This window comes from Sceloporus undulatus, chromosome 4, assembly GCF_019175285.1.
Source record: "Sceloporus undulatus isolate JIND9_A2432 ecotype Alabama chromosome 4, SceUnd_v1.1, whole genome shotgun sequence".
NCBI lineage: Eukaryota > Metazoa > Chordata > Lepidosauria > Squamata > Phrynosomatidae > Sceloporus > Sceloporus undulatus.
This window is the reverse complement of record NC_056525.1, coordinates 10378835-10393934: the sequence shown is the minus strand read 5'-3', so window position 1 is coordinate 10393934 and position 15100 is coordinate 10378835. Positions and strand designations below refer to the sequence as shown.

The 15100-nt window shown below is 39.9% G+C and overlaps 1 protein-coding gene across 12 annotated transcripts in view; it reads left to right on the top strand.

Moving 5' to 3' along the window:
- ARFGAP1 (ADP ribosylation factor GTPase activating protein 1) overlaps positions 1-15100 on the top strand; it is a 49543-nt gene that overhangs the window by 22869 nt on the left and 11574 nt on the right. For 4 of the 12 annotated variants that reach the window (XM_042462296.1, XM_042462290.1, XM_042462287.1 and 1 more), the window contains 6 exons: positions 365-454; positions 2086-2182; positions 5053-5109; positions 8488-8520; positions 11125-11154; positions 13418-13474. In XM_042462296.1, coding sequence (XP_042318230.1) covers positions 365-454; positions 2086-2182; positions 5053-5109; positions 8488-8520; positions 11125-11154; positions 13418-13474 — 364 coding nt within the window. The remainder of the gene's footprint in view (positions 1-364; positions 455-2085; positions 2183-5052; positions 5110-8487; positions 8521-11124; positions 11155-13417; positions 13475-15100) is intronic. The other 8 variants (XM_042462299.1, XM_042462298.1, XM_042462292.1 and 5 more) reach the window with 3 other exon arrangements.

Here is a 15100-nt window from a genome sequence, read left to right as displayed (position 1 = left end):
TAATTTTTACCCACCCCAATCTGCAGATTTTCAGTTGATTTTATTGGTTAAAGTATTCATATTCTGCCTTATCACAAGATGTCAGGGTGGCATATAAATGAAAGCAATATGAACAGATTATAATTTAAATCAATAACAATAATTCAAATAAACTAAAAGCATTTTGAACACATTAACAAGCTAAAGTATGGTTCAAGGCAGTTAAAAATAGATAGACCAGGAGGCAGATCTTGGTAGAGTGATCTCCCATCCATGACCACCCTGCCCTCTGTATGCAAACATCCTATTTTCATAGAAGTTCAAGTGTATTTGTCAAACAATAATTTGGTTTCCTGTGATTTACTTTATACTTGGTTATTTGCAGAAGCTCTGCCGGACAACAGCAGAATGCTGGTGGTACTTCTGACAAAGCCTTTGAAGACTGGTTAAATGATGATGTTGGTTCTTACCAAAGGTAAAAATCTCATCTCTCATAAATACAGGAGTCTACAAGGGTGACTACCAAGAGTGATTCCCCCTTCCCGTCCCTCACACACCTGTGGTGATTAACCTTGCTTGGAATGCCTTACAGAAAAATCCCTTTCACTGAATTCTCCATTCATAGCCAAATGGAGAAATGAAACATCTTTATTTTGCTGTTTGACTTTTACAGCAGTGCAAGCCTCTTACTTCGTGTCCTCTGTTTATTTAATTTATGTCTATACTAGATGTTTGTTTTATTATTTTATTAAAATTATTTATATCCGGCCCTATATCTGAGGATCCCAGGGTATCATATAATATTAGCTCAGAAAATTTAAAACAATAAAACTACTTTATCTCAAATTATGATCTGTAAAGTTTCATGCAGGAAAAAAGACAGACCCCTTCCAACCTCCCTTTGTGTGTGTGTGTGTGTGTGTGTGCGCGCGCGCGTGCACATACACACGTGTGCCCAACGGCTTAGGAAAGTAGGAATTGATGGGGACTGTAAATAATGGCTGGCTACTAAGCCAAATCAAAATTTGTGAACTTCTGTTCAGAAAATTCTGTATGAATTTATGTGTGCAGTGCAGTGTATTCTGTTTCTGTAGACCAGCCCTTTGCCAACAAGCCAACATTCAGATGTGTTGGTCTGTCACTTCCGCCATCTCTATCATTCTTGGCCCGTCGTGTCACTGTGAACTCAACTATTGGATCATGCTGAATATTTGAATATTCTGCTTGGTGCATTATTTAAATATAAAGATATTAACTTGGAAGTAATGGGTTATAACTGATTAAAGATATCTATCTATCTATCTATCTATCTATCTATCTATCTATCTATCCATCCATCCATCCATCCATCCATCTATCTATCTATCTATCTCATAATGTGGAAGTTATGAATTACTACTAATGAACTAAAGATGCAAAAATGTTACATTTCAGCATAGCAACAGGTAAGAATGAAGTTACTTGAGTTGTATAACAAGTGAGCTTCCAGTTGTCTACAATTTATTTTTAAAGGCCATTTGTATATGAACTTTAATGGAGTTTTTAAATTTTATATCATTTTCTTAGTCTTAAGGGTCTCCTCCCACAAATAATAGAAAATAATAGAAGAGCAACAAACAGTACCACAAGTAATACAGTGAGCTGCACCTTTTGGCCTTCCAACCATGAAGGCAACCTATTTCCCCCCTCAGCCAAATAAAGAACAGGAGCAAATTACTTATAAAAAGTAATTTTATAAAATCTGATGAAGGAAACATTCTGGCCCTATAGCTCAGGTTAAAGCCATAGACTATTGTGTATTTCAGAAATTCTTTTTTTTTTAATGCTACGTGAAGAATTCATGTGGCCAGTCTTAAAAGAAGAGTTCATCTGCTGAAGATCATTGGAAATATTTTGAGCCATAAAGTGTGCAGGAAAAGGAATACCTTACCAAGCCAACTGCAAGTTACCTGTTTGTAGTAGTTTAATGCATATTTGTATTTAAGGGAATGATTCTGAAATGTAATGTACTCATTTAATTTACTTCCTGCGTGTATACATGTACTTTATAGAAATGTATTTGATTATAAAATGTATTTGCTCAGTTTCTTGTGTGTTTTGATTCAGTGGTCAAGAGAATCGCTATGTGGGGTTTGGAAATACAGTTACTCCTCCCAAAAAGGATGATGACTTCCTCAATAATGCCATGTCTTCTCTGTATTCAGTAAGTAGATTATTTCCTGACAGATGAAAAATGGAGTCTTACTCTTCTATTGCCACTAAAATATTTGTAAAGTAATTAATCCAGGGATTCTCGTGTTAGCATGTGTCTGAAAGAAAAGCTTGGGGAATAAGAAAGAAGAGCTCACTGTATATTGTTTTAGACAGATTTTGTTGTTGTTGTTGTGTGCCTTCAAGTCATTCCCGATTTATGGCGACCCTAAGGCAAACCTATCATGGAACTTTCTAAAAAATAAATAAATAAATAAATAATAAAACTTTTATTTGTATCCCGCTTTTCTGTGACGAGACAATCAAAGCAGCTTACAACACATTAAAATCCACATTTACAACATTGTGTCCCAAATTCCGCCCCCTTAAAACAGGATTAAACATGTTACAATTAAAATATCTATGAAAACAGAATATATATATTTGAGGACAGAGCGGTGGGCTAATACATGATGTCAGGGACGTAGCCAGGGGTCCGGACCCCTCCCCTTCCATTAGAAAAATGAATGGTGTGTACTGCTGCACCACCGCACCCAAGCCCCATTATAATGGTGGCACTTGGTCTGGACCCCCCCCCCTTTCCTAAAATCCTAGCTACGTCCCTGATGATGTGAGGGGCAGTCATTCTGTGGCTGGGCACTTTTATTCAGGAAAGGCCTACCAGAAGAGATCCATCTTGACAGCTTTTTAAAAGCTGTCTAGGCTGGCAATTTGACGGATCTCGTCCGGCAGGCCGTTCCACAGTTTTTCTTGGCGGGAGTTGTTCAGAGGAGGTTTGCCATTGCCTTCCCCGGAGGCTGAGAGCATGTCACTTGCTCAAGGTTACCCACTGGGTTTCATGGACCAGCAGGGAATCGAAACCTGATCTCCAGATTCTCAGTGCAACACTGAAGCCACCATGTCACGGTTGGCTCACAGCTTAAAACTACATTTAGAAACACAGTTTAGGCATCTAGAGAAAAGGGACAGGCACATATCACAGGGTTTCTTGGCAAGTTTCTTCAGAGGGGATTTGCCATTGCCCTCCTTTAAGGCTGTGGGAGTTTGACTTGCCCAAACTCACCCAATGGGTTTCAAGGCTGACCTGGAAATTGAACCTTGGTTGCCAGAGCCATACTCCAACACTCAAACCAGTCAATACGCAAACCACTATGCCTTTATAACTGTAATGCTGGAAAATCAAGAACCGTGCAGTGGGCAAATTGGCAGTGGGGGCCTTTTAAATGTTCTTAGCAGTGGGCTTGATTGTTGGATCGAAAATAGTTGAGTAGCTATAAAAAGAGTCAATGTGGTGTAGGTGCTTGAGTGGTGGACTGTGATTCTGGAAGATGAGGGTTCAAATTCCTCCTCAGCCATGGAAACCCACTAGGTGATCTTGGGAGAGTCACACAGTCTCAGACCAAGAAAAACCTGTGATAGAAACGACTTGATGGCACACAACAGTAACAATACAACAAATCTATAAACAGATCTCATTAGCATTACAAATGGAAATGATAACTTACCTGCTAGCTTTGCCCACATGATCCTCTGTAACCATAAAGTCAGCATGGTGTAGCAGTTTCAGTGTTGTTTTAGGATACTGGGAGACAAGGTTTCAAGTCCCCACTTTCTGATGGAAACCCAAAAGAAACAGCAAATCCTCTCTGAATAAATCTTACCAAGGAAACCATTTGACAAGTTTGCCATAGGGTCACCATAAGCCATAAATTACTTGAAGACACACAACAGCATCCACAATGCCTCCATTTTTATATTTCTAGGAACTAGAACTCATTTTTTAAAAGTCATTATATTTTGCTACAGTAATGACAATGGCCTGTTACAGACTGCCAAAATAAAGCTGCTTCGGGTCTCTTTTGAGGTATGCTGTTTAAATGATGCATGCATCCTAAGAATCCGGAAGCTGCACCAAAGCTGCACTCCAGTCCTTAGGAATGGAGTGTGGCTTTGGCGCGACCTCCTGACTCTTAGGACGCATGCATCATTTAAATAGCATACCTCCAAAGAGACCCGAAGCAGCTTTATTTTGGAAGTCTGTAACAGGCCAATGTTCTTCCTGTTTCCAAATCAGCTTTTAAAAATCATTTTGAAACTGAAAATATTTCCAACCTGGCAAGTTTTTTTATTTAAGTAAGACTGGCTCTTCTACTTGCATAAAGACTTAGAAAGAGTGAAGGTAATTATAGCAATAGCAAGTACATTTCTATACCGCTTATCAGTGCACTTAAGCACTCCCTAAATGATTTACAAAGTGTAAGCTAATTGTCCCCAACAATCTGGGCACTCATTTTAGCGACCTCGTAAGGATGAGAGCCTGAGTCGAGCTTGAGCCCTTTTGCAGGTATTGAACTCGCAACCTTATGGTTTATGAAGGAGTGGCTGCAGTACAGGCATTTAACCACTGCGCCACCAGGGCTCATAATTATTATACTGTATGAATATTTCATTCTCATAAGCTGATCCTGATCAGCTGAGAAGAGGTGTAGTTGAAGCAGTTCCTTCCTGTTATATAAGCAACAATGCCATCATGTGCATCAGATGATGGGAACGAGGTTTGTAGAGATGGAATTGTTTGAAATTTAAGCTGCAGTGGGAGAAGAACTGAAGGCTTGGAAGTAGCAATTGATATATTGGAAGGTGTGCAAACCATGTAAAATTTTCAAAATTAGAATAGGTCTATTTCCCTTCTTCCACCTCACTTTCCTAGTAAAGTTTGTGAAGCCATGCTGTGGAAGAGCAGAGCCTGTATTTTTAACTGAGGGTGGCAAATTTGACCATTGTGCAAATTTGAGAACTATGAGCAGATAAACTGAGTATACTGTATGTTATATACTAGTAATTGTTCGTTTCTTCCTTCAGGGTTGGAGCAGTTTTACATCTGGAGCAAGCAAGTTTGCTTCTGCAGCTAAAGAGGGTGTAAGTAAATACTATAATCCAGCAAATGAAGGTATTTGTCCATATAATATGTTATTGTAGAAAACAGTTTCTTTCAAGAAGTAATCTTGACAGGCACAACACACATGGTGATTGAGATGGTTGGCTTTTTTCCCATCTGAATTGATTTGGGTAAGAGTAAATACCTTTAGACAGCAGCTTTCAGATGGTTGTGTCTTGGCACAGTTGTAGTTGCAGTTCTTGGGCTATTAGCCTGCATGTTTTAAACCTTTTTACCTGAATTTAAAGTGGTGTGAGTGTTTCATTGTATCAATAAATACAATGCCTTGCAAAGTATTCACCCCCTCCCTTTGATGTTTCCATGTTTTACAGTCTGCCCTCCATATCTGCAGACTTGCCATCCATGGATCTGAGCAGCTATGGATGACAATCCTGCGTTGGGGGGTGAGCGGTGTAACAAACCCTTTTCTATTGTGCCATCTAATTATGTGAAGGTCCCGTCTAGTCAACCTTCACCCTAACGCTGCCACCAAATTATGTAACGAACCCTTTTCTATCTTGCCATCTAATTATGTGAAGGTAACCTTCATCCTAACACTGCCACCAAATTATGTAACGCACACCCAAACCACAATCATTTTCTATGATGGCAGGCACCTGGGAGTTTGTTTCCCACCCCTGCCACCTGTGTTTTGTATTGTGAGTAGCGTGGTATTAACTCAAGTCCAGGCGTGTCCTTCTTGAATCAAACAAATAAAACTTTATTTACAAGAAGGTTTAACAGTGTTGGTTTTAGTATAATATCTTATGTAATTGTTACTTTCTACTTTGTTACAGTTACCGTTGGGTTTAGAAATATTTGTCTAAATCACCAGTTTCTTATAACTAAGGGATGCTTTGATTTGGATTTCCTGCATGGCAGGGGGTTGGACTGGATGACCCTAGTGGTCTCTTCCAACTCTACGATTCTATGATTCTAAGAGTCACTCAATCCTTTTATTAAGTTCCTCTTTTAAAATTAGACCTAACAGTCACCAAAGCTACCACTATCCCACAGGATATCACACTCCAGCCACTCCCTTTTCTAGAGTCCTGGAAGTGTAATGGTAGGGAGCCCTTTACCACTCAGACTCTACCCCTAACCATCTTTCTCTATCTCTGGAATCCTCACTCTCAGGATTCCAAGCCCTAACTGACTATTCCCTCAGGAACTCATGGAGCCCAGTCCTCTCTTGGACTCAACTGTTCCCTCAACTCTCAAATCCCAACTGTCCCCCAACTGTCAACATTCCAACTGTCCACATTCCAACTGCCAAAACCAATGGACACATGGAATGCTCAAAAGTCCCAGCCCACATTCTATTGGCTGGACCTCAGCTGCCTTCTGATTGGTCAGCCGGGTGTTCTCTGCACCACAAGCGGCAGAGGAGGAGGCGAGAAAGAGGAGGAGGAAGGAGGAGAAGGAGGCAGAGGCGGGAAGAGGAGGAGGCAAGAGGCAGCAGGAATGAAGAGGAGGAGGATGAAGGAGGATATAGTTTTCTGGGAGATGTAATCTTCCAAAGTAACACCCCCAAGCTCCAGATATAAGAATCTGGATTTGAAATCTAAAGCTGCCTCCTCCTCCTCCTCCTCCTCCCTCTCCGCCTGGAACTAGCCAATCACTGAGGTTCTGGTGCCCCAGTTTGACTTGAGCACAACTTCTGTTAGCAGCTCCCCTGCTGTGATAGCTATATGACAGTGGAACACACTCCCTCAGAGTGTAATGGAGTCTCCTCCTTTGGAAGTTTTTGAACAGAGGCTGAATGGCCATCTGTGAGATGTGTGTGTGTGCGCACACACTTTGATTGTGTCTTCTTGCATGGCAGAAATGTTAACCTTGGTCACAGACACTCTTCCCCTATGGGTACTTGCTAAGTGTGGCTTTCTCTTCTCATTCCAGCCACATTTCTTAAAATGGTCCAGTCATGGGAACGTTAGCAGGCATTTCTTTTTAAAAAAGTAATATTATAATTCTTTTTTATTTAAATCATACCATGTGGCTGGGATACTATATCAAGGACACCAATCATAAGTTTATTCTCAGAGTTATGTACCAGTTGTGAAACACTACTTCACTAGTGAATTATTCGGTTGCGCAATTGAATGCACAACTAAATCATGAGCAATGTGTAAACATGTGAAACTGCATGCAATAGAATGCAGTTTACCCCATGTGAAATGCCACATCTGTAACCATGAACTGAAAGTGTTCATCTGTCACTGGAGAAAAATGTCATAGACTCATAGAATCGTAGAGTTGGAAGAGACCACAAGGGCCATCCAGTCCAACTCCCTGCCATGCAGGAACTCTCAATCAAAGCATCCCTGACAGATGGCCATCCAGCCTCTGCTTAAAGACCTCCAAAGAAGGAGACTCCACCACATTCCAAGGGAGGAGTGTGTTCCACTGTCGAACAGCCCTTACTGTCAGGAAGTTCCTCCTAATGTTGAGGTGGAATCTCTTCCTGCAGCTTGCATCCATTGCTTCATGTCCTGTTCTCTGGAGCAGCAGAAAACAAGCTTGCTCCCTCCTCAATGTGACATCTCTTCAAACATTTAAACAGGAATATCATATCACCTCTTAACCTTCTTTTCTCCAGCCTAAAGATCCCCATCTCCCTAAGTCGTTCCTCATAGGACATGGTTTCCAGATCCTTCACCATTTAGTCACCCTCCTTTGGACATGCTCCAGTTTCTCAATATCCTTTTTGAATTGCGGTGCCCAGAACTGGACACAATATTCCAGGTGGGGCCTGACCAACTGCTTCTATAGGGGAATGCATGTAAAACACATCAACAGGATTCCAGACAAACATTATATATACATACACACACATATGTGAAAGAATCATAGAGGTGGAAGAGACCTCGAGGGCCATCAAATCTAACCCTTTACCACTGGGTTTGACTGTACAGCCTTTCTTCTCCCCAGGAAGTCTGGGGAAGAGCTCTAAACATATTTTATTTGTTAAAAAAATGAATGACTGCTCTAGTGTATTTACCTTTACCTACATGGCCATGTCATAGCCAGTGGCATGGACAGAACATACTGGGATATGTACACAGAAAACAGAGTAACACCCAGTAAGTGTATGCTTCTACTAATAGCTTACATCAGAAAAAGAATGTTTGAGCATTTCTGGGAGCCATCTGTCTGAAAGGGCGCTAACAAGGCTTAGTTTTGTAATTACCTGGCCATAAAATTAGAATTTTCTTGTGGTGGCAAAAGTTACCTACAGTTTTGAGAAACACAAGGATATTAATGTTGAGAACCATGTAAACGGCAAAAGTTGCAACGTTTCTGCCTTTGCTTTTTGAGGGTGAAATTATTGAAGCAAATCATTTTTGCTTTGTCAACAGGCCACCAAGTTTGGATCTCAGGCTACTCAAAAGGTAATTAACAAAAGCTATTCTGTTCAGTGGCTAACCCAACATGAAAAATCACGACAATTCTCTTTTCTCAGCAGTTTGATTTTTCTTGGAATACTTGCAGTCTCCTGGATCATTTCTGAAAAAACTCCATAGTAGGTTCCACTTTTAGAGGTATTATGATCAAAGCCATCATGTACTTGATCTCCGGAAAGGCGGTATATAAATAAAATTTTATTATAATTTTTTATTACTCAGTTTAGTTAGGGAGCAGAAGAAAAACATTTTGAAGCATACTCTGAAATAAAGAATACCATAATCCTTTGGCTCTTCAACTACTTTGTTAGGAGTTTGTTAAGAAATATACCCAATTTAAGATTGAATCTAAAACCTGTAAAGCCCATTGATCCTGCATTTAGTGTCAGCACTAAAGAGTTTAAATATTAACAGGAGATTGTGCAGTCAAAAGATTGTCTTTTCAGACCATCTACTTCCTGCATTTTAATGGGGAACATGGTGTTCAACAATTGAAGTAAAAAGTTAATACCATTCAGTTAAATACTGTTTTCTGTTCTGTGGCAAATGATTTGTTCTTATTTTATATTCTGTGCTACTACTGCTGAATTTACTGCTAGGACATATTCAGTCCTCAGCCTAAAGAAGTGGTTTCAACTAGTACATGAAGGGTAAAAGAATCTGCTGGGTGGGGATTATCTAATACAATGCCAGAATGCATAACCACTTCTCCAGGTAAAGGTATGTACCAACCAGTTACTATTGCAGAAAAGTCATGTACATAAGAACCCAAAACATTTCCTCTCCATGCTGTTATGCTGTAGCCATTGAGTCTGGATTTCTTGATTATGCATTGTTTGCATAGATCATTACTTGGTGCTTGTAGACACTCTGCTAGAGATAGTGGTGCCATTTGTAGGAAGTGACTTGTCCATTTGCAGGCTGCACATGCCGTTACAACAATTCTTGTGATTGTGGGTGCTTTCCCTCAAGTTGTTGCAGCGATGGGGTATACTAGTATAGCATCCACAAAAAGAAGCTGGCTCATAAAATGCATTGTAGGAGACTGCATGCCTAGGAAGGCACCATTTGCATGTAATACCTTGTTATCCTTGTGGTAGAATTGAGTATTGAAAATTGGTAAGACTGGTTAGGATACATGGATATAGACTTTTATGAAATTATTTTATTATTATTATTATTATTTATTCCATTTATATGCCGCCATTCCTACGATCATGGCGGTGTACAACAAATGCAAAATACACTGGCCTGTTACAGACAGGCCTAAATAAAGCTGCTTCGAGTCACTTTGGAGGTATGGTATTTCAATGATGCATGAGTCCTAAGAGTCCAAAAGCCACACGAAAGCTGCACTCCAGTCCTTAGGACTGGAGAGTGGCTTTGGTGTGGCTTTTGGACTATTAGGACACATGCATCATTGAAATACCATACCTCCAAAGTGACTTGAAGCAGCTTTATTTTGGTCTGTCTGTAACAGGCCAAAATAACCCAATCAGACCCCCTTATTAATACCAAACAGTACAATTCATAAAATTCAACGTACAATCCAATAAGCCAATAAAACACAATAAAAACAGTATAATAAAAACACAATAAAAATACCATAATACAATACGCACAGTGCACAGGGAGAAGAGTGGTAGTTAGGACACTTGAGGGAATGCTTGGCGGAAGAGATGAGTCTTTAGATTCTTTCTAAAAGACTCCAGGGAGGGGGCAGAATGGAGCTCGTCAGGAAGAGAGTTCCAAGTCTGCGGGGCCGATACAGAAAAAGCCCTATGCGCAGACGCCGCGTATCTCACATTAGGAACTCTCAGAAGATGTCTCCCTCCTGACCTGAGAGTGCGGGGCGGATTATATGGGGAGAGGCAGTCCTCCAAGTATTCTGGGCCCAAGCCTATAAAGCCCTAAATTTACAACTAAGGTTCTTTGAGGTCTTTGGGGTTCTTTGCAGTCTGCATTTGGTGTATGTAGCTGTTCAGTGGGAATAATTCATGATTAATTGTAACTATCTTCCAGGCTAAAATTGTCTGTGTGTTCAAAGGAAAAATGCTGTAAATATTCCATGACAGATCCTAAGCCTCCATCTGAATATAAAGCCTGCAGATATTTACCCCTTAGGTAGAAGAGGGAAACTTTGATATCACCTTGATTTTCCTTTGCTGCTTCTCACAGAAGCCAAATAGTTACTTACTTCAGACCTTTTTCAGTATCATAGCAGTATCAACATGCGGCATTGTATTGGAGTTAACTGATTATCTCTACTGACAAGCTACTTCAGCAGCCTTGCTCTCTTTTTCTATACAAGACAGCAAGTTTCCCCAATTAGTAATTGGAGCTGTTGCTTCCAAGCTCAAGCTTAGTCTGACTTAATTCTCAGCCATGATTGTACATATAATTATATTTAATTTTGCAATTCAGCTTGATATTTTAAACAACAGATCCAGCATTTTGCTTTGTCAGTAGGGCACTTGTCTATGAATAAATATGCTTTCTTACCTAGAAAAAAAAGATTGCTGTAGATCTTTTGCTAAAAGCTGCTTCTTCTACCTTCCTTGCTCTTTTCTCCTGTGCTGCCTGGGTGTAAAGTTTTGGGGCCACAAACAGCAGGCAGAGCCGGTAAAGCCCTCTGTTCTTATGCATGGGCACTTTTTTTTACTGTGCTAAACTTGTACATTTTGTTGCTAGCTGTCTTTTTCCTTTCACTTATTCTGCCCCCCCCCCCCCTGAAATCAAGTCATTTTTGTGGAACAGTGTTGTCTGCATCCTTTTGTAATGTCTCCTTCAGCTTGTTTAAAATAGATTGCATCAAGCAAAAGTCCTAAGTATGTATTCCAATCCATGCTGTGTCATCAGTGTTTACATCAGGGGCTCATTTGCAGAAGGACTATGTACATGTTGGGGACAGCACTCACGAATGAGATATGACCAGAAATATTTTTGCATTCGGGAAATGTTTGGAATTGGGGTCAGTGACAAATGTATCACAGAAGGCTTCATTAATGGGAGAAATGATTTGTAACATTCAGCCCCAAATTATTTAAGCCTCCACACTCTGTTTCTTACACATTGATCATTACTTACATGAAAGAAAAATTCCATGGTCAACATATTGAAAAGCTTACCACAAGCAGAATAAATTCTGCACAAGGTGTGTAGTGTTCAAATGCCTGAAGCAAAGGCATTGATTATAGATTAACCTGTGCAGTGTCCCACACTGTCAGTAGGCATGGCATTGCCTATTGATTCCTTATTATCAGCAATATACATGGTTAAGGGGGATACAATTCATGGTAGTCCACTGCCCTTACCTGCAAATTATGGCAGTGGTTGAACCAGTGAGGATATTGGGTGACAGGCAAGAGCTGTGAAAAGAGGGAAGCCCCCTTTCTGCTTTGTAAGTCTTCCAAGTTTGAGTCTTAAGCAGCTGCTATCATACCTTTTTTCATCTGTTTCTTCACTATCTTGTAATGTATCATAGTCTAAATAGAAAGAAATAGTTCCATCCTCCTAAGAATGAGGTCAGTTGTGCATATAATTTTTTTGATTCTCACAATGAGAAAAAGAAGAAGTAGAAAAGAAAAACGGTACCCCACAGTATTTAAGGTTCATGAAATGATAGGGAAAAATGGATTATGTTCTTTAAAACAAATAAAAGGTGAGAAGGGATGTTGAGAATATTTCTTCTTAGTCCTTAGTGGTCTTGATTGAAAGGATCACAGATAATCTGTTCCAGTCTTCCTCCCCAAAGTCACCTAGGAGAAATTACATACCAAACTGGACAGCCTACATTTCAGAATGTCACAAACAGAAATGAGATGTCTGCATGCAAGGTGCTTCACACAACTTTAGCAAACAAGAGAGAAATGTATTTCTTTGTTTTTATTTTGATATTATTTTTCTCTTTATATCTCAAACCAATAATACCACTGTTCCTGCCCCCACTTCCAAAATATACTGGGACAGATTTATTCCACCCAGTATCTTCTTTCTAATTGCAGCCGGTCCTTCAGGTCTAGAGAAGCAGAAAAGGGAGAGGAAACAAGTCGTTCAGACTAATGGACACAACAGATACTGGAATAGAAAACCATAAGCAGGTTTACATAAATTTTTCTCTCCCCAAAACTCTTCTATTACTGCAACATGGTAAACCTTGGCTCTAAAATAGAAGCCTTCTGCATCTCTTCCAAAATAGAAGTCCCATTATCTTCTTCGAGTATGCTTCTGCATCTCGGCAAAGAGCATGAATCAAAGTTGTGGAATTATTATTTGATACAAGCAGTTCTGCAGCTTTCCTAGAAACTGGAGTTCTAATCAAACAGGGATGTCATCATGAGCTGTGCATTAGAGCATTTGCTATGAAATTGCCATGTATCTTTCCAAAAGAGCTTGTTGGTTGCATGTTACTTGCAGCAGTATGGTTGTCATCATAGCTTCCCATGCCACTCCAGTAAAGTAGACTCATCTGCTCATGGTTGTGTGGTTTCCTTGGAGAAGTCCCACAATATAGGTCAGCACTTGAGTGAAACGTGCATGCATATTACTAAAGCAGTATGGGAACCAGTTCCTATATGTTGGCAGCAATTGTGTCCCTAAAGTAGCCTGTGGTTTATCAAAGATCCTTTTCTTCAAATCTGCTGCTAGTTCAAAGATGCTGAACAGCTCTGTTGTCATGTATATCTCAGTGTATTTTTTCTTTCCTTTGTCACCTTGCATCTTGTGTGCTTTAAGCTCACTCTGTTGCTTATACCAGCAAAGCATAGGGCTATTTTCCTATTTCTTTTCCTTTTCTTTGGAAGTCTATTGGCTTTCTGTGGCAATACATGTTAGACGTGTCCTTGAAGAAGAGTGTAACTGACTTTTTCATTTTGCTTTTAACTAGGCATCAGAGTTAGGTCAGAGTTTAAATGAAAATGTTCTCAAACCTGCACAGGAAAAGGTAACTTTGGAAAATGAATACATGACTGATGGATTTTGAATGTGTTATCCTTCTTAACCATATATTGAAAGAGACAAACTGGGCTATCTTTTGGAAAATTGGTCCAATATGAATGCACAGTTCCTTTCTAGTACAATCTGAAATTTCTTCTCAGTTGATTTTATCAAAGCCATGTTATGCCATTATGCTTCCAAATACTTGTAGCCCAAGATGCAACTGGCTGATTCAAGTCAACATGCAGCCCTCCCTCCCCATTTTCATTCTGTATTGTATATAGTTCATTTTTCAGACTCTTACTTTTTTTATTACATTTATGTTACCTGCCCTTTCTCAAAGGTGCTCAGGGTAGCATACCTAGTGCCCTTCCCTTTTTAACTCAACAATCATTGAAGGAGATTAAATTGAAATATAGTGACTGTTTCAGGATTTGAATCTGGATCTCCCCAGTCATAGCCTTAATACTGTAACTACTACTACTACTACTACTGTTGTTATTATATTTATTTTTATCCTGGCTTACTCCCAAAACTGGGTGGCATACAAGGAACAATACGACTAAGAACATACAAAAAGTGAACATTAAAATGGAATTCAGTAATCATTATGTTAAAACAGTTCACATCTACACTAAATAAAATACAATTTAAAAGATTCAAAACTATTAAACAGATGAGTAAAAACAGTTAAAAGATAACACAGCAGCTCTTGGCCCATTCTTTAAAAACTTTCTGGATTAAAAGCCTGTCAAAATAAAAAAGGGTTTTGCCTGGTGCCAGAAAGACCATGGTGGGGAGCATTCTGGTTTCCCTTGGATAGGAGTTCAGAGGCCCTATTCAGAGTTCCCTGGTGTAGGTCATCCACCAAGGTGACCAAAGCTGTGTCTGTTCCATAACCAGGCCTGAAATCATATTGAAATGGATCTAGATAATCCATTTCATCCAGGAAGCCTTGGAGCTAGGAGGCCACCTCATGCTCCAATATCTCCTCCAAGAATCGTACATTTAGACACTGGCTGATAATTTATCCATTATAGAGGAATTCAAGGATGGCTTTTCCAACAATGGCCTAACAACTGCCTCCTTTAGACAAGTTGGAATTCTGCCTTATTGTAAGGAAGCATTAACTGCCCTCTTCACCCACTTGGCCAGTCCCTCTTTGGCCTGTTTAATGGACAAGAAAGGGCCTATACCTGGTTCTCAGCTCTCCATGGATCCTATTCACGCCCTCAAGCTGCACAGATTGAAAAGTATCCAGTAATACCGGGCAAGCAGGAAACAAGGTGCTGGAGCTGTATCAACAATAACATCCAAGTCGGAGCAGATCTGAATAATTTTATCTGCAAAGTGCCATGCAAATTCTTCAGAATGGACTGTCTGCATTTTCTTCTGGATGACTGGTGTGTATTAGACATCTGACCACTCAAAACAGCTCCATTGAATGGCTCCTTGCAGATGCAACTACTGTGCCACACAGACTATTTTCTCTCACTGTGGAATTTTAAAGCCAGTGGCATAGTTACCTTCTTTGTAGTAGGGGTCCTACCCTATTCTGGGCCATTCCCAACACAACTAGAAATGATGTAACATCACTCTACTTTCTGAAAATGGCTGAGATATGGCTAATTCC